The sequence below is a fragment of the Morone saxatilis genome, unplaced genomic scaffold (genome assembly GCF_004916995.1).
Source record: "Morone saxatilis isolate NCDOM2014 unplaced genomic scaffold, NCSU_SB_2.0 Contig0, whole genome shotgun sequence".
Classification (NCBI taxonomy): domain Eukaryota; kingdom Metazoa; phylum Chordata; class Actinopteri; family Moronidae; genus Morone; species Morone saxatilis.
The window spans coordinates 5,565,152-5,592,671 of NW_023339650.1; the positions used below are offsets into that span (position 1 = coordinate 5,565,152).

At 39.4% G+C, this 27,520-nt stretch overlaps 2 protein-coding genes across 2 annotated transcripts in view; one reads left to right on the forward strand and one right to left on the reverse strand.

The window, feature by feature from the left end:
* Nucleotides 1-2,168, forward strand: part of rmdn1 (regulator of microtubule dynamics 1) — a 4,954-nt gene extending 2,786 nt beyond the window's left edge. The window contains exons 7-10 of the mRNA XM_035657414.1: nucleotides 978-1,065; nucleotides 1,229-1,259; nucleotides 1,412-1,545; nucleotides 1,695-2,168. Coding sequence (XP_035513307.1) covers nucleotides 978-1,065; nucleotides 1,229-1,259; nucleotides 1,412-1,545; nucleotides 1,695-1,736 — 295 coding nt within the window. The 3' untranslated portion in view covers nucleotides 1,737-2,168. The remainder of the gene's footprint in view (nucleotides 1-977; nucleotides 1,066-1,228; nucleotides 1,260-1,411; nucleotides 1,546-1,694) is intronic.
* A 1,083-nt stretch (nucleotides 2,169-3,251) lies between these two features.
* The window catches only part of LOC118324791 (NEDD4-like E3 ubiquitin-protein ligase WWP1), a 29,319-nt gene continuing 5,050 nt past the window's right edge, over nucleotides 3,252-27,520 (reverse strand). The window contains 24 exon segments of the mRNA XM_035657294.1: nucleotides 3,252-6,480; nucleotides 6,664-6,736; nucleotides 6,855-6,951; nucleotides 7,190-7,294; nucleotides 7,924-8,044; nucleotides 8,141-8,281; nucleotides 8,836-8,969; nucleotides 9,224-9,383; nucleotides 9,592-9,680; nucleotides 9,887-9,958; nucleotides 10,067-10,139; nucleotides 10,561-10,689; nucleotides 12,927-13,011; nucleotides 13,369-13,423; nucleotides 15,140-15,314; nucleotides 16,295-16,390; nucleotides 16,621-17,086; nucleotides 18,227-18,408; nucleotides 21,389-21,461; nucleotides 21,738-21,890; nucleotides 22,155-22,279; nucleotides 24,295-24,433; nucleotides 24,708-24,799; nucleotides 25,125-25,179. Of these exon segments, the coding sequence (XP_035513187.1) occupies nucleotides 6,381-6,480; nucleotides 6,664-6,736; nucleotides 6,855-6,951; nucleotides 7,190-7,294; nucleotides 7,924-8,044; nucleotides 8,141-8,281; nucleotides 8,836-8,969; nucleotides 9,224-9,383; nucleotides 9,592-9,680; nucleotides 9,887-9,958; nucleotides 10,067-10,139; nucleotides 10,561-10,689; nucleotides 12,927-13,011; nucleotides 13,369-13,423; nucleotides 15,140-15,314; nucleotides 16,295-16,390; nucleotides 16,621-17,086; nucleotides 18,227-18,408; nucleotides 21,389-21,461; nucleotides 21,738-21,890; nucleotides 22,155-22,279; nucleotides 24,295-24,433; nucleotides 24,708-24,777 (2,913 nt within the window). The 5' untranslated portion in view covers nucleotides 24,778-24,799; nucleotides 25,125-25,179 and the 3' untranslated portion in view covers nucleotides 3,252-6,380.

A 27,520-nucleotide genomic window follows, 5' to 3' on the forward strand; every position in this document is an offset into this window, starting at 1 on the left:
AAGTGATGCGAGTTACTGAAATAAAATGATAAAATGTACTTTTTTATTATGTAAAATAAAATTAAAAAAACATTTGGAATTTGGGGGAAAATTTGGAACAATCTGGGACAATTTGGGAGTTGAAAGTAGAATTTAGGGCAGTTGCGGGACGCTGAGGAAAAAAGATAATATCGAGCTCTGATGGATACAAACTTAGACAAGCCAAGTCTGTTTTACATTTGACAACTCTCTTTCTGGAGGCTGAGGAAGTGGTTGGCACTGGAATAAGTGTTTTTGCTGTAGGAATGGTGGCAGTGATGAGGGTGAAGAGGAGTAAGTGGTGGCAGAAATATTGCAGTTGTCACTCTTTGAGGCCCTGAGAACGCAATCGGAACTGCATGTAAACCAGATGGAAAGAAACAGCGAAAAACCAAATTGCATGAGACTTAAAGATACAGATGTTTACCATATGTTCTTTCAAAGGGGAATAACACTTTTGCTGTTTTGGAGAAAAAGATGTTCTTGTCAGTTTTGTTGCGATTCCCCCTCATTGCCACTGGAGGTTAACAGAGCTGTACTTCTAATCTAGTGTTTACTGGATATTACTTCACTGCAAAAAACTGTAGCGTGCCACAAGAAGTCCTACATTTTCTTACTTAATATGAATAGAAATGACTAAAATGGAGCCAGTCATGCTTTCTACAAAACAGTATAACACAGAGAATCACACTTAATACAAAGGTTATTCACCAAATGATCATTTATTTTTCCTCTACAGTCTGCATGTTGAATAAAGGACTCATTTTAAAGTCTATGCTAGCAGCTCTGTGAGGCACAGCAATGCTCTGAGCTAAATGCTAACATGCTGATGATTAGCAGTTATAATGTTTACCAGGTCAGACCTTTTGTCCAAGATGTCCCTACTGTGCCAAATTATATATTATTAGAGCTTAAAGGCTTTATTATTAAGGGAAATCTGTATATTTTCACTCTCTAAGGTGCTTTGCTTTTGCTGAGCTGCCATGGTATCAACGCAAGGTGGCGGCTGTAATTTTTTCATCACCGCCTACGTCCACATACGAGGAGGTGAGGAGTCTTTCTTTGTTTTGTTACTAACTGCTCAATGCTTGACTGTTAATGCAGCTTCAGGCTGAAATGACATGTTGTTTGTCACTTTTTGGTTTGGGCCTGGAGGGTTACAAACATCTTTGCACATGTGAATGAAGTCATGCTTCTCTGCCTCTTTCAGGCTTTGGAATTCTTCCTGAAAGCTGAAGAAGGTAAAATACAGCATGCTAATAAAGTCACTGAGGCAGCTGCTGATCTCCTGTTGGCTGCAGCTCAAATACTCAGACAGCACTGTGCTTGTAAATGTGTTATTCAGAGGTTTTATTGTATTCAACTAACACACAATTTCTTTATTTTTTCTCAGTTGATCCAAACTTCTATAGTAAAAACCTGGTAATGCTCGGGAAGACCTACATGGCCATGAACGACAAACAGAAAGCACTTCTGTGGCTGACCAAAGCAAAAGAGTACCCTCCTCACACACAAGAAGACAAAGAGGTACATACACCTAGACTACTAGCTTGTTGATTTACTGCGTTTGTACCTGACCCAGATGTAATAAAGTTTAACCGTGAGGAAGATGTAGGAATTGTACGTGCTGCTGTGAACATACTCAGTGGGTTTACAGTATATTTGTTCCTCTGCAGGTCCATAAAGAGGCTGTCGACCTCTTGAAGAAGCTAGGATGAAGCTGTGATCACCACTGAGGGGAATAGGATGCCTTTGGGGGCTTTAGGGCTGTTAATATTTGCTATCATGCAAATAAAATGCTAATGTTTTCTTTCTGTGACTTTATAACCACTAATACAGTATAACTGTGAGTGGCCTTGCACACAGAATGCCTTTACGAGATTCAACGTCCAACCATCAAAGCTGCAACACTCAGCTTTTGATATCGCAGTGGTAAACAGGATCTACATGGTGTCTATATATCTATCAATGTCTGGCTTTTGTCTGACAGCTGGCCCCTGAGATGGGCTAAATATTTGAAAACAGTGAACATTGTCACTTTTTTAAGTTTGGATCAATAAACGTAACCAATTTCATTACAAAGCTGTATCTGTATATCTGGAGTCAAACATAAATGTTATAGTAAATATTAAAGTAAATGTTAAAGTTTACACATTGATTGTGTTTTTACTGGAATGCTGGGTTTTCTTCAGATAAAAATGATCTTAATTGTTTGTCTTTTGAGATTTAATGAATCCATTCCTGGATATAGAAGATAGTCTGTGGAGTGTTCAATCTACCTGAAGGTATTACTTCAAACCCAATGATAAATCAGATTTGAGAGGGAGAGGTGCTGTTAAATCGTAACCTGAAATATCTGAGGATTATATTCATTTTATTCCAGATAGGTCAGGGGTTGAACAGTATGTTCCCTGTGTTCATTGGGTACGCACTACTCACTTAAGTCGACTGAAAAACGTAAACGCTGGCAGAACGACGGTGTGAATGCTAACTCGGCACCGACATTGTGGTTATTTAATGAACCAAGCCATAAACATCCTGGTCAGCTGTCACATTAGTTATCAGCACATTATTACAATGACTGCTTTTTCATATCTGAACCGGTGGTTACAGCAGGCCAATACCTGCCCTGTTATTGTAGCTCTCTGAGGACACGTCAAAAGTGGAAAAGTGGAGGCTGATTAGACGGCTATGTTACAGATATATTTCATATATTCCTTTTAATAACTCCTAGACCCAGAATCAGGTCTGTTAAAGGAATATTTCAAGTCATATGCCCTCTAAAAAGCCATTGCATGCAATCTAGACGTCTAATGAACTTCCACCTTACAAGCAAATTTAGCAGGTGTTCACATCTTTTTACGTCCAGATCACCAAATGAATGCTTGCTGACATTTATTTTATATGAAGATGTTGTACTGTTATTGTAGAGATTCATGTTCTGTTTGTATAGGCTATTTCTAAACTACATTTAAAGTTCTGCAACTAAGTAAAAATCCAGTAAGTCTGAACAGTACAGGAGGCACAGCACAGGTGCTGCTACAGAATAAATTAATTAGAAACTGCATTTCCAGCTGAAACTGGAATGCTGACAATTGTACAAAAAAATGAAAAGCACTGCTGAAAATGCAGAAATGAACTGAAACCTGAACTTAAAACATACAAGAAAATAAAAGGTACCTGCTCTTGCCACAGCCGTGTGACAAGAAATAAAAACGAATTCAAACCAGCTGTAAAGATGGTCAGATACATTTATTCAATATGGTTCTTTCCACAGGTAAGATCCAGTCAAAACAAAAGATAAACCAAGAGTACATTATTTTATTTTTCTTTCAGAACAGAAGAACCAGTTTTGTTGTACATCCTGAGCAGAAGGCCTCTCACCTCCCGATAATCACACAACAAACAAAAGAAAGCATGGTCATGGAGGGGGTTTATTCACTTATTTATTTGTATCTCATAAATCCATCTCTCTTCATTAAAGTGGGTGAAAGCAGATTAAAAATGAATCTTCTATACACATCGTCTCCAGTAAAGGGGCATTCTGTACAGTGTAGTTGGTGTTTACAGTGTGTATCTACACGATATGTTACAGTTTGGATGCGTTTCAGATTGCCTAAACCGCAGCCAGCACAGTTCCCTGCAGCGTAATCACGTACTGAAATGATAGACAGCATCATGACTCAGCTTTGCTTTGAGGGAATCCACCTGTCCAGGTGATCTTTGATCTTGTTACTTGCTGCGATGGAGGCAACCTGAAGCGTCCCATCTATTTTTGATAAGAACAAAGGCATCACAGATTTCCATCAATGGAGCGGCGGCTCTGTGTAATTAATTATAATATTTAAGTACTTTATTTACTTTCATTATCTTTATACAATGAATATTCACATACACAGTTGATTTTCTTTGATTACAGGTTTCCGTTCAAAAGGAAGCACAAAGTTATGCAGTTTTGACTTCTCTTAAGAGTCAGCTCCTTTTGCTACAGTAAATGTTTTTCTTCATACTGTCGTCCCTCATTCCAGCTCTTCCATAGGGACAGCTGAATACATGTTATATACATCACTGATAACTTGAGTAATCACAAGCTCCTCCTAGAAAGTCTAAAGCAGCTTGCTGCTGTCTGCAGTGGTCTGAAAAAAACACAATGCTAAAAGAAAAGAAGGAGGATGGCCGGCCACTGCCAGCTTTTTATCCTGCGTTTAGACTGCTGACTGAAAGAATAAGCACCAGAGTTGTCATCAAGAAACAATGGAGTTAGACGTGACATTTTGAAAAACAAAGGGCATGTCCCCTGAAGCATTTAAGGAAAGAAAAGACAAGGGGAAAATGGGGGTGCAAAAACAAAAACACACAATTAACAATGTGATGCATCATCAGGCTTGCTGCTGTGCTTGCACTGTGGAAGGTTTTCCACACATTATTTGGTCTGTGGCACATTAGTGTCTTATGAATGAAGTCTTCTAATCATTATTTGTATGTGAATTAGGCTAGTTTTGTTTTCTGCAAACAGCCTTGACTTGACTGATCTCAGCACAAAACCTGAGAATGAGACTGAACATGGAGGAATAAATTAAACTGAAAAAGAAAAGTGGGCTCTGCACTACTGCTTAAATTTTGTGTTGCTTTACTGTAGTCACACTGTTGAAAATAGCAGATACACACTGTATGTGACAGAATTGTTATTTTCCAACAATACCGTACAGGCTTATGACCCGTGACTTTCAGAAGCCCAAAATTTCAGCCCCACAGAAATGTTAAAATGCTTATTTTCTTTTATTTAGCCAGTGGCCGCTCTGTGATGCCAGCATGCAATATTTGTATATAGTTGTATATGTTTGTATATGTTGCTTTCAAGTCATTCAAGACACAAAATTTGATTGACTTTTTTAGTCCAGTGCCCCTGATCTTCTTTATGATCACTGGCCAAAATAAAAAATAAAAACCTCATTATATGTGGAACTTAGAAGGACATTATTGCGTTACTACTCCAGTTGTGATTAATGGTTGGTAATAAGTGAGAAGCTGAAACAGAAGCTTCTTTCAGTACATGTATGAATGTGCTGAAAGGAGGACATTCATATGAATGAGGAGTCCTTTGGACCTTATTACAACTCAAGATGGATGGATGAAATATTATAAGCTGCCTTTGATTTTAATGGTTACCAATAACTGAGGAGTTAAAGTAAATGTGATCTTCCTGTGCTTTGTAACTCACAGTGGCTTCATACGACTGGCATCACTTTACAGAGATCACCAAGATTACCGAGATCGGAACTGAATGAAGCAAAAGCGAATCAGTCAGGCACACAAGAACCACTCAGCCAGAATCTGCTTTTTTCCTCTTTTTTGTTGTGACAATTTTCCAAACAACTCAATCTTTGAATAAAAACTGTGAGATGTCATCCTGGTGTGTATCTTCCTTGCTAACTGAAGCAGTGGGCTGCAGTCTAGGTGGAACAGAACATGTCCAGAGGTCACTGGCTTAAACATCAGAACTATGAACCACAGACCCCGACGCCACCACACACACAGTTCACTCTTTCACTTAAATCAAGAATTTTCCTTGAATCCCCTTATTCCTTTTGATAAAGTAGCCGTTCTCCACCAACTTCACGACACTGGTGTCTTTATTCCAATGGGAGGATCCGGTGATACTCTGGGCTGTTGTCCAGAATGTCATTGAGGGGACAAATGTATGAGGGATATTCTTCATCTGCTTCAGGTCAGTCAATCCTGAACACTTTGCCTTTTTGACGATGATGGTTAAAAAAAAAAAAAAAACTCATGAAGAGACAGAGCATCCATGCTAAAATGTCTTTGTTTGTGTATGTGTGGTGGTGGAAGCTGGTCACAGCAGTCTTCTCATCTCCGGAGGCAGCCATGCAAGCACGCAGAAATGGCAAAATAATTACTATGGGTCCAACAGGGGAGAAAAAAATTCAGGCACCAGACCCCAATACTACTTTTGCCTTTTAGAAGCTCTATAGAACTAGAGCTTTAAAAGAAGATTGCGCTTCAACTATAAAATCCTCTCAAAAACACTTTTAGTCTCTTTTAAAAAGCCAGTCAGCAGTGGGGAGGAAATTAAAAAAATATCCATGATTTCTGTTTTTAAACAGAGGAGCAGAAATGCTGAAATGCTTGCATATTTCATGATGGGGTATCATATAATATATAAGGGCTGGGGAACAGGATTGCGGCAAAAATGATGCTGCAAATTAAGATTTGGTTTAAAATGTCAAAATAGCTTATATACATTGGTGGTTATTTTGTGCAATTTTTTTTGTTTGTTTGTTTTTACTTGGCTGAATAAACAGCGATGGGGGAGGGAGAGAAATACAAGGGGACTCCTCCCTCTATTCTTGGCCAAATCCTTCTGTTTCCTCGATGGCAAAGAGCAGCTTCTCTTTCAGCTGTTCGAAACTCTTGTAAGGAGGCAAGTCCAAACGGTTAAAACTGAAAAGACAAAAAGGGAAGACCAAAGATCAGTACACGGTCATGGTCTGTCACGTTTATGCTACTATAAGGTTAAGTTATTAGTTACTAGTTACTTTTACTGTTTCTATCTCGTGCCATGCCGTTCAGTCAATTCCTTATTATTACCTATCTGAATCCTATTAACTACTAATTTCTACTCACCACGTGTGGCTCCGAGGAAGCCATGTGTCCTTCCCCACCTTCTCAATACAGAACTTCTGGGGGCCATTACTTCCTGCAATCCAAAAGAAGATGAAGAATTATGTGTGTGTGTGTGTAGTAGCTCTGTGTGTCTGAATGATTACGATGATATAGTAAATGTGTTCCTCTTTGTGAGTCTGTCTGACACTGACCCATGAGTTCAGCGAAGCCGCCCAGAGGAAGCCTGCAGGTTCCAGTGACAAACTGCATGAGCCGCAGTCGGACTTCATTGTCCACTTCTTTCACCAGCTGCAGGGGAGGAAGTGACAACACACACACACACACACACACACCCACCCATCAGTGACCAGAGACCACTGACTAGACCGTCAGATGATATAATATCATTTCAACATGAACTCAAACGAAAACCAGTAAGGTGCAACACCTTTGAATATTGTGTTTCTATTCTGCCCCTTTCAGTTATTAACAGCAGAGGGTGGCGAGTACAGACATAAGGTGTGTGTTTGTGTGTGTGAGACCGTACCTGCCAGAACCAGATGATCTGTTTGCTGTTCCTCGTGTAGTGACGATACACTGTGTTCCTCTGCCAGTCCTGCAGGTCTACTTCCTGCATGCCACACAGCATCACCTGGATCAGACACACATGTACAAGCACATGAATGACCCAGAACACAGGGGTGGTGAAACATCTGACTGTTTATGCTACATAATGATAACTGGAGAGTAAGACTTGGATGGTCAAACGTGCCCCACACAGCACACCTACTGACTGACTGCACACGACACAAGAGGAGAGGGAGAAACCTCTCTTTGACTGATTTTGGGTGCACATGAGACGTAGCACAGAGCTTGTGCCAGTGCCACCTAACAATTAAAATGATGATAAACTTATTCATTCAATTTGTGATGATACATTGTCTCAGACTTGCCCCAGATACCCAATCTTGTGTCCCAGGTGTTATTTTTATTGTCCATGGGACAACAGGACATCCCTAATTTTGAGCGCTGACAGAATAAACCAAAAATAGACAGACGTAAAGGGAGAGATGCATACGGGGAATTCTCTACAGATAAATAATAATTTTCTACACACATTATTCATCTTACTCAAGTAATGATTAATTAACCAGATTGCTTACTGGGATAAAAGCTCTGTCGAGTGGGATAGGTTATTGGGATTAAAATAAACACACATAAGAAACATTAACATAGACCGGAGCATGTTACTGCACTAGCAGCATCGGGGATGTTGCTCACCTCAAGCTCCTTTTCATCAAAGTACTGGAGCCACTGGAGTGGAACCACCTCGTTGAAGCCGTCCAGGAAGGCTTTGGTCTGACCTTCTACCCCTCGAGAGAACCTCCATTCTGCCATTAGACTGCAAGGCAGACGGCAAGAATTACAGTCACTCTCAAAATTATAGTCAGATGCCAGATATAGTCACTTTTATGATAAACCAGTGGCTATACTCAACCCGATATACTCCTCCTTGTTCTCCTCAGTGACTAGAACATTGGTGCCATCAGGTTTGAGGTCATGAGATGTGATCTTCCCCAGGATCTCCATGTCTACTGAGAAGTACATTTCCAGACCACACTCTTCAATGTTGTTGTCCCTGAGGAGAGATTAGATTGTGTTGCTGTCACAGCATAATCCGGTCAACAGTTCATTGTTCAATAAAATAATTTGAAACATATCCATCCATAAGCATAAAATCTGACTGCCTTATTACTATAAACGTCCATAACTGAACAGCGATCCCTCCCTGAGTGCTCTTCCTGAGGTTTCTCACTTATGTGGAGTTCTTGCTTATATTTGTGATTCTGGGTTATAGATACACAAGGGACTTGTTTCGCCTACAGGTGTTTTTCACACATGCAGTTTGGTTCCTATGGCCCCGACCAAAGAAAATGATGATACAAAGTGGCCTTTTGGACTTCATACAAAGGGTGAAAACATATGGAAGTTCATGTATCTTATTCATTGGACAGTGTTGGAGTGTTATTTGGCATTACCATACACAACACACCGCTCAGGAAGAAATACTGTAGTTGGTAATAAGTATTAGTTGAAAATGCAAGTGGAGCGATAAACCAAACCATGCTTTCTGCTGTCAAAAGAATACACAATTACATTCTGAGGGCTGTATAGACTGAAGACACAAATTACCTGATCCATATAAGTGAGTTGTAGAACTCTGGGTCGATGGACTCCAGGTCTTTGAGTATTAGCTTCTTGTTCAGCATGCGTTTATAGAAAGGCAGAGAGAAGCCTGTGTCGATGAACTTGCCGTGGAAAAGTGCCTGCAGCAAGAGACAAATAAAAAGAGAAATTAAATTGTTATTACTGCGCCGCTAACTACTCATCAGATGAAAGCATGATAGCTGAAAACATTTACTGAATACAGCATGGTGTACTGGAGAAAATAACAATCTGAAGCTATGAATAGATTGTGCACAGTCTGGTTTGATCATTTTAGTCAACATAATTACGATAAAAATGTCAGCCTATTTCACTAGGTGTTAATGTTACCAGGACTGTTTGCATGTGAACTTGCCATTGCAATGAAGCGGCCTATGAAGCAGAAGTAGGAGAGGTGGTCCGGGTTGATAGCCGAGGCCGGGTTGATCTGCAGGCAGTAATTGCTCTTGCCGGCGTACTCGAACAGACAGTACATGGGGTTCAGCACTTCATGGGACAACAAGAAGAACCACTCTCTGTAAAGTGAGGTGAGACAGAAGCAAGAGAGAGGACAAAGGCAACGGAGTGTAGATGAGGGGGAAATGAAAGGAGGAAAAGATGTGAAATGAGAGAAGGGGAGACAAGAGTTGCACATGATCAGCTACTACTTACATTTTGCAAAAACCTAGTTTGCACTATGGATATATATTATGTATATTACATATTGTATATTGTATATATTACCGGGCTAAGCCGCCATAGTCTAGACCCTCCTCGCCTCTGAAGATAACATAGAGTCTCCTCCTCAAGTCGTAGGGCTTCAGAGCCATTATCTAACAGAGAGAGAGAAACATACACAAGATCAGCAAGTGACGTGCATTGCATTTTTGAATGTATAGCAGAAGAAAACTCTGGAATAAACCACACATGTAGACTGTGATGCATCACTGCACTTTTCATTACTATTATTAAATTCATTACTGTGCATGCTGCTTATATTACTTATTGAACTCAGACAGTGGTAGAAGGACCGTCTTACTTGCTGGAAAGAGTCTTCAAACAACGTCTGTCTGGAGACGGTGATCTTCACATGGCTAGGGAGAGCATTGGACTGAGGAAAGACAGAGGAAAACATTAATGCATTTTGGGGAGGTAAGATCATGATGAGTGACTGAGAGCAAGAAACAGGATGATGGAGTAAGAGAAAGAGAACACCTACCTGGCACAAGTAACGGAAATGGGCAAGCTTCCATCTGAAGCTGCGTTCATAAGCAATCTGAGGACCTTTGGTGCTGTGAAGAACAAAATGATTTAAACTTTAATTTCATGCAATGGTAAAGAAGCATTTTTCTTCAGGGGTGAATAATTTCATACTGAAAAAATGTGCCACATGTGAAATATGCTCTTGTACAAATTTAACATTCTGAGAAAATGCATTAAATTCCCTGAACGTCCCTGTGTGAAATACAACCCTTGAAATTAAATACCAGTGGGAAGCGTTGTTTTCTGAATCAACATATATTTTTCTTTACCTCACATGAGCTGTATGTACATCTGGTTCTAGTAAACATGTTCCCTTAAACTATGCACAAGTTCCCACGGCTGCAGCTCCTCAGGCTACAGCCAAAACACAGCCTCTGGCATGGTCTTCGGTAACATGTAATGTAATATAGCACACATGAACAAGTAAATCATTTTAAAATGCATTCTTACACAGAGGACTTCCCAGTGCGGGGGTCACTAAAAGTGGTGGTTCGGGTGTTGTGATCCACAAAGTAGCGAACTCCTTCCCTTGTGTACCGGATCTCCCAACCTTCAGGCAGAGGATCCTCATTCTGTAGCCTGCACACACAGAGCAATTATATGCATGGGTTGATTCATATGGAAAATGATAGCCATTTCCAAGGACAAGAACTGAACCTAACCCAACATAGCTCTGTGAAAACTCTTCCAACTCCACATGGACTTTACCCCATACTTGGCTATGAACTTGTTTTTGTCAAACTAAGCTGCCATGAAATCTAGACAGGCCAGGGACACTAGAGCAAGCTTCCAGCTGCAACTTGTGTCACTACATAAAACATTAGTGACAAATCCTACATGTTAGCAATGTGAGATGATATACATTTTAGAAAATTCCAATATCATATTTTGAGAATTTTCATGATGGACCAATGTTTATAGGCTGTACAAGATAGAAGGGTTGTATTGCAATACTGGTTACAATCTATCAAAGTTATGTAATTTCACTGCATAATCCCATTTTGTACAACAAGCTGTTGCAGCTTCAACAACAGATCAACTGTTGTTATCATGGGTTGAACGATGGGAGTTAAAATTACTTTGAAGATAATACAGGGCTTCTGCAGATTTCACCAGGTTAAAATTAAGACTTTTAAGACATTTTTGGCCCATTATGAATGCAATTTAAGAACTATTTTAAATCCACACTGGAATAACAATTACAAAGGATATGAAGTAAAATTGGCATTGGTTCCATGTCAGTTTCGTTTGGTAGTTGTTACAGTATAATCAATACCAATTTTTTTCCCAAAAACACATTTAAAAGCCATACTGAAACATGCAACTTCATACAAGTAAGGTTAACTTTTTAAAGTCTGTCAACATTGAGATTATGAGATTATAGACGTTTAAAGAGCCCACAAACGCCCTGTAATAGGTTTTCCTATTCCTGTAGATCAGAGATACTCATTGCGCTGCTCGCGAGCCACATGCTCACCGAGCTTTAATTGGTGGCTCGTGGGTTAAAGGCTTTATAACAATATGTAGACAGCGCAATACATTTTTAAAATTGTGCTTTAAATAAATATGCAGTGAACATTCAAATAAAAAAACGCAATCTTTGCTAAAACTTCGCTTTACTTTATTATGGTGCTTTTTCCGAAGGGGGCAACTGTTCAAACGCTGGAAAACGCAAGAGCCGCTTTTATGGCCATTTGTTTTTACACTTTGACTTGGCAGTGGCCACGCTTGCAGCAGGTTTAAATTACTCGCTAGCAAGCGTGAAAGAGCGGCACAAAAAATGATTTTTTGTTTTTCCTTAATTAAAAAAAGGGCAAACCAGCAAAAACAGAAATGGGAACAGACACAAGCGTTTGTAAACAAATAGGTAGGCAAAAAGATTTTGAGGAAGCAGCAAACGAAAAATCAACATGAGACGCCGGAGAGGGGACGAGGAAAGGGCGGAAAAACGAGGGTGTTTCCGCAGTTAAAAAAACGAAGTACGAGGCATAGCCAAGATGAAAAAGCAGCGGAATTTTTCAAGAGATTGTGATAGACAAAATTTCCTTTATTTTGTTTTCTTCATCGATGAACTTCTTGTGCTTAATATGCAAAAAAAACGCCTAATATGTTAGAACGACATTTGCAAGGGGACTTTGGTTTGTTTGTCGTAAAGTGGGCTTTCTCCCTTTTGATTTTTTCTCTGCAATGTGGCTCTTGTTGAAAAAAAAAATTAATGAGAATCAACATTGCTCTTGATTTTTCTCTGCCAATGTGGCTCTTGTGAAAAAAAATAATGAGGATCACTGCTGTAGATTATAAAATGCTGTATTTTGTGTGAGAAAAATACTACAAATTTTTGTTTTAAAATACAGTATCACAGTAAAGTTCTTGGTTTAAACCGTAATACTGCTATGGATATGTCTCTCATGATTGATTTACCTTTTGACAGATCAGAAATCAAGTATAATCAAGTATAATTTCCTTCTGAGAAAGCCCACATTATTATGGTATTAGTAAGAGCACCATAGAACTGGTAAACACCGGTGCAAGTGGGAAAAAATCTACTATTTTCGGTACACCAGTTTGACCTCCTAGGTGACTTTTTACATTAGAAATCTTTAAATCTTAAATCTTTAATCTTTAAAAAGATCCTTAATTATATTACATTCTCTCTTCCTGTTTAATAATAGATTAACAAGAGGTTAGCAACTTTACAGCACTCATACAGACTTCTGTGAGTTATGAGGTACCATATATTATGCAATTTCAAATATTTTCTAATGTGCATAAGATCCACTTTCTTCAATTTTCTTTTTTTTGGCACTTGAGCTCACCCTTGGGTTCGGGGGTCTTCCCACTGCGTTGTCTTGGTGTTATGGTTGACAAAGTACACTCGATCATTGGAGTCCACACGCCTCTCTAAAGTTGATAAAAACACAGAAAAGAATCCGTAGCTTAATAGACACAATGGACAGTCGGCCCCACAATGTGGCAACACAAATGATCACCAATGCTGACTCATGCTTTAAACAGACTTTTTTGACTGGCTGCTGACTGTGATTTTTGTGAAGAGCAAGTAGTGACAGTAGAGGGAAGGATTTCATAAGAAAGAGGTATCAGTATCATGAAGTACTTTTGTACGACCATTTTGGCATAAAATAGGTACAATGTCTATTGACACATTTCCGTTTGTATCTATTGTCCATTTAAATATAGCAAATACTGACAGCAAAGTGAACATATGTACAGTATTTAGAAGAAAGAATGTGAACTCACCCCAACCAGGAGGTAGCGGGCCAAGAGGATCATTCTCAGCAGACATCATGGATGCCTGAAAACGAGGGATGCACACATACATGTCCATTTAGAAAAACCCAAGGAAGACACTGGTCTGGTCAAAAATATTCCAAATATGTAGGATATAAAAGAAAAACCATTCAAACAAAAAAGGGGAAAATATATTCCACAACAGGAGAGGGAAAATGGGAACTATTTCAAATGAAAACAAAAAAAGAAGTACTGAGTTTTGCTATGTTGCTGGCAAGAGGGCCTCAGTGACTGGTTACAGCTCAATACTTCCCAGCTGTCTGTCTTTTCATTTGTGTTTTAAGCTAATCATCATCAGTGAAGATGACATCACGGCTGAGATCAAAGATAACCAGATTAGGGCAGAGGCTGGGGGTGGGCATATTTCAAGTTCTGACAAGGTAAAGTTCTCACCTTTAGGCTAAATGGACTGAGCTGTGGATTGAGTGAGTGGAGTTGCAAATCAAATTTGCCCAGTGAAAGAGATGTGATTCATTAGGCAAAGGATGGGAAGGACTTAAGTTTCGGGTTACATAATTAGTAACCACCACTGGTTTACTCTTGCCAATTATGAGATATGAAAAAATACCATGAGGAAAAATATAGTTTATTTTTAAGCATAATCATTTTCAAAGCATGCTGTAGTCTTTTGAATTTTTGACTCGTCTTTTTACCGCCTTCAGTGCAGTCATTGGTTTCCATTCATTTCACTATTGCATGAGAATCAAATTGCAACAACTTGAAAGCTTGGAAGTTTTAAGTTAATACAGTTTTAAGTGCAGATTTATAGGAAACACTGCACTGCATTCTGCATAGTAATAAACTGAAAGCCAATTACTGATGTTTGGATTAAAATCACATTTAAAAGTTGAAAACCCCAAGACATGCTTAAGAAAATAGTCAGTAGTTATATCAAATATGTGTGATTTGTCATTAAAAAGCTTGATATGCAAGAACCGGGACCTTTTAAATTCTCTAAAAAAGATAATGGAGCCTTTTCAGAGCTCTTGATAAAGGTCCACTGGACGACTACGATACAACTAATATCTGAGCCATTACAGACTGCAAAGAAAAGGCAGAGTGATCACCTACATCACAGATCACCAGAAAGTAATCATGTGAGTCAGTTATCTTCAAAAAGACTTCAAAAGAGCCATAGCCACAATTAGTTTTCTCTATTTTCTGTTGAGTACTGGGGAATGGTCTGAGATAAATGCACACTTTAAAAGATGATGAGCTGACAAAAGCTAAATGCTGGATAGATCCATCTGGTGTCGTCAGGTGATTCAATAATGCATATTGTTTACAGAGCAAAAGACCAGAAGATTGCAGTTTTACAGCAATTATCCATGGTCCCCAAAATCTAGTATAATAATCCTTGTTGATTAGCATACAAATTCACAAGGTATTTGTTTAAAAGAAAGAGAGCATTAATTAAGAAGAGTGCAAATGTTTTTGGACTTTTGCCAGCAGAACTCAACATCTTATTGGAACTAATTTACAAATGGAGGACACAATGGCCATTTTGATTTTGTAACCTCCCTTTTGAATGGGGGATGTTTACATTACTTGAATGTTAATAAGTGCAGTATGGTGTGTGTGTGTGTGTGTGTGTGTTTTATTCCACAGTAAAAAAAAAAGTAAAAATGCTGGCAAATTAAATTATCAAACAAGAAAACTGAATCTGCAACGCATTCATTTCATAGGTGTAAAAAACATGTTTTAAAGGGGATTGTCTTACAGAGTAGAGGTATCTCTGGTTAAACTGGTGCATAGCTCCCTGCAGCTGGCTGCGCTGGCTCTGCCACTGCTCAAAATTACGGACTGATTCCATAGTGGGACGCTGCCACGTGGTGGTGCGGGTGTTGTGGTCCACATAATAGATCCTGCCCCGGTCATCCACTCGGCGCTCCCAACTGGCAGTGTGAAGGAGATGGACAGTACAATAATCACAAACACAGACACAAAAAACAGTAAGCAAATGAATGAGCCAGTCAGGACATTCACGGGACACTTATAACAACACTTAATGTGTCTTTTATTTTTGATACCTGGAACTGACTTAAAGGCAATTAAATTCAAACTAAGAAAAAAAATAAACTACTAAGAAACTACTTCCAACGGAACACAATTAATGAAATCTGTATAACTGTAAATGATCAACAACCAATCATATAAACAATACTTGTGTTTGATGATGTGTTACCAGAAATCAGCTCTCACTGAAACTGACCTAATCAGTTAAACTAACCTCAAACAAACTTTAAACATAAAACTACACCCTTTATTTAAGTAGACTTCGCATTAGGCCTGTCACAATAGCTTCTTTAATGATTTTATACCACTGATATAATTATAAAATTAGCATAATAATGCAATTTAGGGGGTCATATATGATCTTTCCTTCAGAATGTCATCTTTCACTTTCTTTGCTTGGGATTTACAAACAGGGTGACCAGAAGTAGCAGCCAAACATGTCTCAGTGTAGTTTTTTTTTTTAGAACTGGGAAAAAGCCCCTAAGCTTTGTAATTGTAGGAAAAACATATTCTTACATACAAACACGCATGTGAACACAGTGGTATAATATCAAGGTAAGCAGACATTATTGTTGCCATGTCCATATATTGTACGATAACATAATTACTGTGACAGGCCTACTTGGCACAGGTGAAAAAAATATACCCTGAGGTGTCCATTATGTAGTATCAGTTGCTTTAATATGTAAATATGTGTATAAATCTGTGTTTAGCTGCAGACATAGATGAAAGCCGTCAGGTGTAAAGAGGGCGTTATGGAGACCCATGTGTAAAAGCTAAAAAGGCTCAACAGATGAACCTGGTAAAGTTACAAATTCCATGTCTGAAAAGGGCTGAAGACAGAAAGTGAGACACTCACCCTGGTGGTAATGGCTGTGGTCTTTCCCAGGTAGTAGTCCTTGTGTTGTGGTCAACATAGTACGTTCTCCCATGAGGGTCTTTTCTCTGCTCCCACCTTGAAGACAAAACAATTGAGAAAAAAAGCAGGCTGTAAAACAAAACAAAACAAAAAATTGTGCAAAAGGATGGAGATGAATAGAAATAAAATGTACAACAGATTTTGCTCATTATGAATTGAGTGTGTGTTTTAGGTGGCATACACATAAACTAATTACCTCATAATCTAATACAGATTTGATTAAAAAAAAGTAATGAAAATCATGACAAACATGAAAAACATTTTACCCTGGTGGTAGAGGATCTGAGCCTCCAGCATTGGGGACCTGCTGCCTGGGCTTGGCCCCATCTGTTGTTACCGATGCACTGTTACTGCTGTTACCACCACCGCCACCACCATTGCCACCACCAGCACCACCAGCACCACCAGCACCACTACCTCCTGAAGCATTTGCTTCTCCTATTGCTGGGGAGGAAGAGGATGATGGCGAGGAGGTGGTGATGGTGGTGGCTCCCAGTCAGGCCAGGCAGGCAGCAAAGCAGCGCATGCAGTGGCTTAGCAGCAAAAGAAGAGGAGGCTTTTTGGAAGCCGTGGTGGAGGTTGGCTGGGTTTGAGATGTGCTATTTGGTGCTGTGTCAGAGTCTGGGAGGGTGGTATCTTGATTGCAGTCCTCATGGTCATCTGCAGGGGGCAGCACGTCACCTGTTGTAGCAGACGATGGCCCCAGAGCAGTATCACAGGACTCCCCATTGACTGCAGGCAAGTGAGAGAAAGACAATGGTGCTGTTTACAAGCATGGACTAAACACTTCATCCATCCATGGCTGGATGTCAGTGACGTCTCAGGAAGAGAGCTGCCTTTTAAATGATCAGTGATCAACCATAACATTATGAGAACATACAGGTGCAGTGAACAACACTGTATATCTGGTTATCATGGCACCTAGTTTACAACATTACAACGTTTGAGTTGAGCGTTCTTTTGTTTGAGCGGTATGTTGGACTTGAAATCATAGATGGATAAAGGTTGGGCTGTTTGCTGCCTTTTAGAAATGACACATTAATGTTCACACAACAGTGCTAGCTGTTAGGCTGTTACTCAAGTGAGGTAGTAGTTTTTTTTTTTTTTTAAGTTAGTTTTTTGGCCTTTTCATGCCTTTATTTGATAGAGACAGCTGAAGATCGACAGGAAATGGGGGTAGAGAGAGAGAGGGGATGACACGTAGCAAAGGGCCCCAGGTCGGATTCGAACCCGGGCCGCTGCAGCAACTCGATCGAGCTCTACCGACTGAGCTAACCAGGCGCCCCCAACTGGATTTTTTTAAGCAAAAGCCCTAACTTATTGGATATATATATTTTAAAAAAAATAGTACTACTATACTAGTAAAGAATGAATATTCTCAGTGTAATCAGCATGCTATTGGTGCCCTGCATACCCTCCACAGTATACTGCAGTCTGCTTTCCTTTTCTTTCTGTTTATCTCTCCAGGGAGTTTTCCCACAAAGGTGCTGACAGCAGCAGAGATTACCAGCCTCACTTAATGAAAATGAATTTACTGATCTCCTCTACTGTTCACTCGGATCAAGTGAACCATGAAGAACTTAAACTGCCCAGGCAACACAATGAATACCTGCTGGAAAGATACACATGTATAATCAATGCTAATTTGCATTACTCTATCAGTAAATATAGTGTATCATAGGGAATTATGCACATACATGAGAAATGAGAAAATATCTGAATAACACATCTTGGAAGACTGCAGGGTTTTATAGTACTGAAAAGGCTGCAAACTAAATATACAAACCTGGGAGCAAAAGTAGGACTATTTCAAACCTTCCAAGGTACTAGAATTCAAACACTGTGAAATTCAAACTAAAAGGTCAAACTCACCCGTTCTACTCTCTGTGTCACTGTCTGAGGGTTGGTGGACCGGGGTGTTATTGGGTGTGGTGTCTCCATTGACGACATGACTAAGGGCAGGGCTGCAGGAACTGGAAGGCACCTGAGCATCCAGACCGTTGGAGGCCGAACAGGAACCTGACCTTGGGCCCAAGTCTGTACCATTCACTGAGCTTTAGGAGGAAACACATAACAATTCCTTAATACTAACAAATTCTAGACCTACATAACACTCAAGATATAATTCATATGTAATATAATGTAATGTAAAACAACTTTTATTTTTCCTACAGGCTCAAAACAAATTAAATTTACACAGCTTAGCGAGGGTGAGCTAAATGTGTGCTACTTCCACTCTGTGTGCGGGTGTCAGATAAAAGACTTGTGACATTGAGACTATTGTCTCGTAGGGGTAAGGACAGGACATAATAGGATGGCGTACTGACGTAATGGGTACAGCTGAAGAGGCCCTTTTGTGAGCCGGCAGAGTTCAGTTGGTGCCACAGACGTTCCCACACTGCGACCAATACAAAATCAGCTATATGACTCAAAGTCCAGGCTTTGTCTAGGCAAGAGGTGGGTTGGAAGCCACCAATAAAGAAAAAACTTCAGAAAGGGTCACGAGGGTTGACAACAATGAATGTTGATTTTATTACTCAGCATATCCGCAAATGGTAACAGCTACCATATACTTAATACAAAATGTCCGATAAGACACATTGCACAGAAAGTTTCCCACCATATCTGGCCCGGTTTAAATTTCAGTGTCGAGCCCAGCAGAGGCTGGCAATCCCTCTAATGGTGCTTATATGTTCGTCTTTATCCATTATAATACTTTAATTTACTTTAATTTTATTAATAGACTAATGTTTAAATATATATATATATATATATATATATATATATAGGTTGACAACAAAGACTACACCGGTTTACTGGACTTATTGGTGTTGTAGTATTGAAATCTGATGCACAGAGAAAAAATGGGTACACACAAAAAACAGAAAAGCAATTACTGAAATTATGTAAGTAGGAACATGCACAGTTTAAAACAAATACAACATCGTACTCCTGTAGCCAGCATGGAGGCCAGTATCAAGTGTTTTGACAGGCTGAGAACTGGCGCCTCTTGCTCCACAGGAAAGGTCTACTGACTCTCTAAAGATAAGTAGAAACACAAGCTAACCAAAATGGAAGGAAAGAATCAAAGCTAAACAGAGTAAAGATGAATCAAGGCACAGGTAAGGTAAGTAAGGCTCAGGAAATACAGAGATTTCACAAGAGAAAAATACATAAAGTAACGTAGGTTGAAAGAGGTGAACATGAATGAGAAGATGGGCAATGGAGTGAAGACTGCCAGAATGTTAAGCAGAGCACTGACGTAAGACCACTGAGAAGAGACAAAGAAAGACAAAGGAAAAGAAGTAGAGCAGAGGGTTCCTCAAGCATCGACTCCTAGTTTAACAGCTGACTGCTCACCTCTGTTTGGCTGACTTTTAATATGCAGCAAATTACGTCACATTATGGGGAAGGAGCAGGGAGGCTAAGGCCAAGTACAGACAGAAACTATCACTTAAAAAAAGGCTGATCAGACACCATACACAGCAGTTCATACCCTTGCAAGGCGGATAGTAACAACTCTAGAGAGTTATCACACCATCAATCATTTTCTCCTCTGCCTCCAGGATTGCAACACAACAGCACAATTAGCACAGTGCATTCTCCAAGTCATTCCATTTTACTGGCTAACACAGCTGGTTTCTGGGTGCAGGACTGTTCGGCAACACACTGAGCAACTATTTGACAGACTACCCACCTTGTTTCATTTATTTTTTTTACTCTTTTCACTGGTTTGAAGTGGGCGGTGCTCAATTGGAAAAACGTGATGTCACATACTTCTGTGCACCAATTACAGCTAAGCAACTTTTGACAAAAAATGTGTTGACAGTTGTGGGGTTGTTTACTTTTGCAGCCAGCAGTGGCTGTCAGTCAAACCTGACCAAACAGCAAAGTCACAACATTAACTTTGATTGTTGCTTATTTAGTCATGATAAATATAATGTTATAGAGAAATGTTTCAGATCCAAAACTAAATTTTCATTTTTTTCAGTTTGGACACTGACTAATGCTGTTTTTTTTTTTTTTTGCAGCATTTTGTATTAATCGTGCTTTCACTCTGCCTGCAGAAATATCTACAATAAATATCTGAATCAAAAGTTGATTGATGGAGAGGCGCCCTGTAATATATATGATTTAATATTAGATTAACTTTATATGATTTTTTTATTATTCAAATTTTTTAAAGAAATTGTTTATGGCTTCCTTCTTCTTAAGAGCTAACCTTTTGTTTTTGAAACAAAATGAGTACTATGTTAATTGTCTTACTTTAATAAACACATGTTTAAGGTTTCATTTTCTCGATAGCAACAATACGGCAAAATTTTGTCTTGCTACCACAAATATTTCCCTGGCTACCTTTTCTATCTGGAAATCTGAGTACTCAAACATTTCGGGAACTCCCAGGGAGGGGGAACACCACTAAATTTTAACCATACCCTTGTTTGTGTCTTGCAGTCCTCTCTGCAACTGCAATGCAGAGAGGAGCCAGACAGCCAGAACCCTCTCAACCCCCCTCCCACCAACCTCCGTCTGTTGTGCTGAGCAGACATGGTTTCCCAAAAAAACTCTGTTAGCCTCACTGAAGGGCAGTTTATTGCGTGATAGATAATAAAGACTGGTACTAGTAGGGCAACACTAAAAATTAAAAGCAGGAGAAGGGTATAGCCAGAATAAAAAAAAAAGAGCAAGACACAGACGGACAAGACCCTGACTGAGGTAATAAAATGAATAAATAAAAGCCTCTACATCAGCTAGCGCAAAACAATAGCATATGAGTATCAATAATCATGTAAAATATGCATTCATGTCTTCCTACAGGGCACACTGTGGGGAAACTGTACTAACACACAACTATTTGTGGTCTGTTAGCATTCCTTTACTTGAGGATAAGCATGCTCCTTGCTTTCAAAGAGTTATTCTAACCAGGCCAACAACCATTTTAGGAAACGTGAAGTAGACAGAATCTTCTGCCTTATGAAATATGTGGAGCAAGATAAAAATGCTCCAAAATGGCTGTTTGTTTAGTTAGTTTACCTGTTGGCAGCCCTTGAGGAAGAGGAAGATGAGTCTCCATTTTCATGGATGGCATCGCCATTCTGTTGGACTTCTGGAAAGAATCGTAGAAAACAAATGACATACCCATAACATACAAAGAATATAAGATTTCAGACTAGTGATGTACAATATTTATTTTTAACTTGGATCATTTCACATTTTTTATTTGGGATTACCTAATAACTCTTTATCTATTATTTTAAATTCTATGGTCTATTTAGTATTGCCGTTTTATTTTAACAGTAAAATAACTGAGTATATTTAATGACAATTGTCTATGAACCTGTGATAATGCTGAAAGGTCAAGAAACAAAAAACTAAAGCTCACTGGTGCCATTTGCTGCATTGCCGTTTGTAAGCGGAGCCAGTTCCTCTTGGTCAGTGACAGTCAGGCCATCTAGGTAAACAGTCAGTTCCCCTACGGGAACCAGAGCTCCCTTCTGCTCCACGCTCAGTTTCAGCACCTCCTTCACATTCTCCACTGCAGAGTCAAAGAGGCATTACAATAAAGTGACAGCAAGAAAAACATAAAGCAAACCACTTCCATAGAAATGCTTCATTTACAATGTTGAAAAAGACACATTGATCAGCTGCGGCTAGTCTAAATAAACAGTGCCTTCATAAATCTGCTGTTGCCTGGTACTGCAGTAACTGTGCCACAACTGTATTTGTTAAATAATGAACACATGCCACCCTACACCTTGTATTATAATATGGGTCTGTGTGTGTGATAGCTTAACCGTACATTTTCTGTCATGCTGCTCCAAGGCTTGAATTAGGTCTAGCGTTGCTTTCCCCAGCAGAGCATCGGCCTTCAGAGTGTGGTGACTCCATACTTTGAAATCCACCTGTGTGTGCGGTGTTACATTCCTAGGTCAGGAACACACAAACAAACATGCTTAAAACAACTTGTAACACAAATGACACAAATCATCAGTAAAAAAGACATCATTGAAAAAAGCAAAACACTTTCAAGTTCATCACAGACATGTTCCTTTTTTTGCTGCAGTTATATACAGAGTAAAAAAGATACAGATATTTCTAACTGGCACGTATTTAGTGCCTCTGTGCTCAATCAGTAGTGTTTTTAACCTTTTTTCAAATCCAGAGTAGATTCACTCAGCACAAAGGATCTTTTTCCACACACACAGATCAGATGATGTTCAGTTCGGTATGCTACTGCCCTAGTTCAGTACCCTCTTTGACCCAAACAATTGCTGTCAAAATAGTCTAGTTCTACCCGGGAAGTTTTTGCAGTGCATCAGCTGTAGCATGCTAGTCGGCTAGTCAGTATTAAGTGTTAAACTGCACGCCAACATTGTTCAACTGAAGTCAGGTATGTCTGTGGAAACTTCAAACGTGTCATTTACATGAATATGACGATAAGCGGAATAAGACAAAAACAGACTGGCAGCCTTACTGCAGATGCGGACTGCGCCAAACTAGTAGTAACTACTGCTACAGAGGGTTTGCTGCTGATATGCAATCATACTCAGTCTTAGAAGATACAGGATTTAAGAAACCAGTGCTTGAGCCCTGCTACAATGTGCCATTACATTTTCAGCTGTGCCTACCCTGTAGAGATGAGCGCAAGCTGCAGTTGTTGTATCAACAGGTCCGAGTCTTATGATGAAGCATTACTGACATTTGTGTTATTCAGTTTTCTTCTTGACAATATGTCGGTGTTTGAGTGCATTAACTGTTAGTAGTAGCAGGAACTGAGGACAGGAGACTACATGACCTAGACAAAGCATTCGATGGATGCTGATACAGACGATATATATTTTTAAAGTGTTTTACATTTTATTACAAGTCAGTTTGTGGGAATTCTTACCAAGAATGGTTTGGGAGTTGGTGTGAAGCTGATTAAATGAGGTGACAACTATTATTTAGATGCTCCTCATTTTTCCAGTTTCCCTATTTTTCCTCGTCTGCTCCCCCTCAAAAAATCTCACAATCTCAAGAGCAACTTGTCCTTGCTGCAGGGTGAGAGATTGATGTACTTAATGCTGCTTCCTTCTGTTTTCTGCTCTTATACAAAATGAACACTACACAGTCTCTTATAATACGGGCCGAGTCCATCAATGCCTAATAAGAGAAATATCTAGGATCATAGCCCAAAGGCAATGTGTAGGATTCAGCTTGCAAAACATCCATGGTGCAAACACAGGATTACAAACACAGCACCACTCTGTCTTATTACCAATAATTACCCAATCAAGACAATTAGCAATTGCAATGACATGTCTCTGGCATGTGGCCGAGCCACTCCGAAGCCAGAGAGCTGTAAAAGTCTGCAATGTTCAGGCTGCTGGCTCTACTAGTGTCTCAAATGATACAAAGAGCTCTGTGTGTTCTCGTACAGCTTTTTCCCTTGTTCTAATAATTATCAGATGAGCCACCTGAGGGATTTTGTCATTATATTTTGAATTATATTTAGTTACATAAGGTATACACTGTCAGACAGACATAGACCCCAAATTCCTGCACCAAAGCCAACATACTAAAATACCTCCTAGAAGGGAGAACAGACCCATTTTTCTCTCTCTCAACAGTTTTTTTAAAAGCCTGGGCCATTTGGAGATCAACATGTGTAGGGGGGTATGAGAAGACAAATGTCTGTGGTAGTCTCAACACAGAAATCATTACAGTCTGTCTCTCATTTTATCTTCTCCATATTATAAAGTACCTGGTATTCATGAGTTGTCTCCCTGAATTACTTGATAAGGCACATAAAACATGAACACGTGTATAGAGAACTTGAGTTAATACATATTACACACACAGATGTTAAAAGGGGAAAAAGAGGCGTGTAAAGACCAAGAAACTGGCATTAAGGTAAATAGCTGTCAGATACACAGAGGAGGCAAATAGTTGCTTCTTACAGAGTAAGCCTCTCATCCCATTTAGGACTGGAGGAGCTGTGAGACTTCGCTGTACGGCGCGACTCCCCCTCCGCTGTCACCTCCACATAAATGGCAGTCCCAAACAGGCTCTTCTTCCTCTTGATCTTGGCACAGGACACTGGCGGTGGGTACATATAGGAAGTGATGAGACTAGGGAAAATCTTTACTTTCAACATTTATATTTTCAACACATAGCTGACACTCATATTCAGATATTCAGATTAAATAAGGTCATAAATTATTGATCCTTGAGGGAGAAACATTTTCCTTTCACACAGGAAATCCTGCTGACACAGTGCTTCGATGTGAGCTTTCTGAGGGAGCGACAGGGTCTAGAACCTGGGATCGCCCTGCCCCTCCCCAACATTACAGCCTTCTGTGTTTCAACTCACCAATGGCATGGAGCTGTGACGTTCCTCTGTGGTTATGGCTAGACTCTGTTCTAGATGAGGCCGTGGCCATGTCATACACCACAGTGGGAAACCTTTAAAACCATACACACACACACACACACACACACACACACACAGACAGAGAGACAAACCGAGCAAACACCAAAGACACAAGACACATACCCAGTAAATTCACAAATAAGAAACAGGTGAACTCTGCAGGGTCCCAATAAAAATACAGATGAGAAATTGTAGAAGCTGCTTCAGCATATTCTGAACATTTTGTTGAGGTTTTGTGGTAGAGGTCGATATTTATCTACATTCAGTGTAATATTATATTATTTACATAATATTGTAATTGTTCCCTATATTATAATGCTACATAGACATAATGCTGGAAAAACAATCAATACTCACAATTGGTGTGCTGCTAGACCCTCTGGTTCAGCCCACTCCGTGTCCCATGATTCCTCTGAAACAGAAAAGAGCTACGTTTAAGGATAAAGCTCAGAACAGCTTGTACAAACTTCAGCAGTTTGAAGTTTGACCTCTGATAAAGACACCAATGTATTACTTACTGTACGTGTAAAACACATTTCTCTATATGCTGCAAGATATATCTGTTGTTTCCCAATATGGAGAAGTAAATATGATATTCTGTGAAAAAGCCCCTGTTGCTTTTTTCAGTTCCATATAGTTACAAGACAACTGGTCACCAGTTACACGTACAAATGTTTCATTCTTATTGTATCAGTGGTCCACTTTAAAACTCTGTGTGCCTCAGAGCTGCCTTCCCCACTCACACATTTTACTATTATATATATGTTACTGCTGTCGTTTTTAATGGTCAGTCACATTTGTGAGTAAAATAATCATATTGCGAAACCTTTTGTCAGATAATGCAGTTGCAATATGATTCATGATTAGTAGGAATTCAGATTTTTGCATCACAATTTTCATTAACAACTAGTTTCATCAGAACAAAATATAAAAATTGCGATGATGTGACATTTGTTGAGGTCTCTACAAACAAATAAAACAAAAATGTTTCTTAAATCTGGAGAACAAGATTACATTTGTAGGTCAGGGAATCGCTGCAGAACTTGAGTATATTTGATTATAATGCTGTTTTGACACATCTTACCTTTATCAACACAAGCCATTTGGATATTGCACCTGTCCATACTGTGATTTTGATAATATTGTGATTAATTGTGCAGCCCTATAACAAATTCCTACTTCTTGGTTCAGAAGTGGTTTGTGATATCTATATCAAAACATTTCCATTAGATGACCTACACACACAATCTACAGTAAACTAAATGTAAATGTAAATAATGTTCTGCCTTATAATAGCGTCTCTTTCATTTATATTGTTATTATTTAATAATATGCAAAAGAGTGCCAATTTGATATTGTAGAAGCCTAAAAGTCACATTAAATGGACAAACACAATTGTGTTGTCATCAACTATTTTTTCCATCAGTGCTAAGAGGGAAAAAACTCATTTAAAGTACAATATTATCCTGTACTGTACTATTATTATCTATACAGAAAACCCTTTATACTGTGTACAGCATGCAAGTGTTACTGAGAAACCTTAATCATGCTTGAACATCATAGTCAGCCAAGAAATGAAGATGCATGCAAGCTGTCTAGGTAATTACAATTGATCTCAGAAACACCAGGCAGAACAGCCTCCTCCACAGCAACCAAGAGAACGAAACCAGACAACAAGGGGAATACAACATGCCATTTAATTGTCTCAGCTCCAGAGTCACTACAAGTCACTACGCCCACTATTTCCTGACCCTGTACCAAGGCTCCAATTAGGGCCAAGTGTTTTTTTGATATGATTAAATGCTCACAGCACCAGGCTGACACATAGACCGGCTGATCACACAACACAGACCCCAAGTTAGAGCAGGCAGCTTTTAAGCAGCTTAGGAGGAACCCAATTAAGAAGATAGGGATAGTCCATGCCAGTATTAAGTCAGTGTGATCAGTGTGCAGGCTACAGGGCAGATGGAGACAAAAAAAGACCCAAGTCAGCAGCACAGTGCCAGGCAAAGCTGCGTCTGCTATCTTGCTACTCTCAAAGTTTCATACCAGGTGAGTTCACCAATGATCTGCTAGGTCAATCAGCCATTTCAAAGTAAAAGCTCCAAGTTAAAGTCCTTTTTTTAAAAAAGCTTATCAAACCAGTTTCAAAGTCAAACAGAACCTTATGAAAGATTCAAATGTCCATTTTATCTAAATATGCCTAAAATAACCCGTTTATAGTTTTGGAATTTATTAAAAAAAATTAAATAAACTGTCATGGTCAATGTTTTTACAAAAATAATAAGCTACATATAGGACAAACCATACAAAGCTTATTAACAAGCTGTTGGACTGACAATTGTCAACTGTGCTACCATGAAATATTGATTTCTAATCTTAATATATAGCTATGGGGAGACATAATGAGGGAACCACACAGTAATGGAATCAATCACTGAGAGAAAACAACCAATCCGGACAATAAGGGAAAGGTTGACACTGCTCAACAGCCCTCCATACAGAGCAGGTAAGTGACAGCTGTAACAGAGGAAACAGTCTACAGCGGTCATCATCCATCACTCTAGCCTGACATCGCCTCACCAATTCACAAATGCAAATTAGTCTGGGACCTTTCAGTTCATTTCCAAGGGGCGTTATCAGCGGGCACGGAACAAAATGTCTACGGACGCAATGAGATAGAGCTACAATCAATCAGAGCAACCAAACATGGGACGTTTGGCGAATCCTCAGCAGTGTGGCAAACACATCTT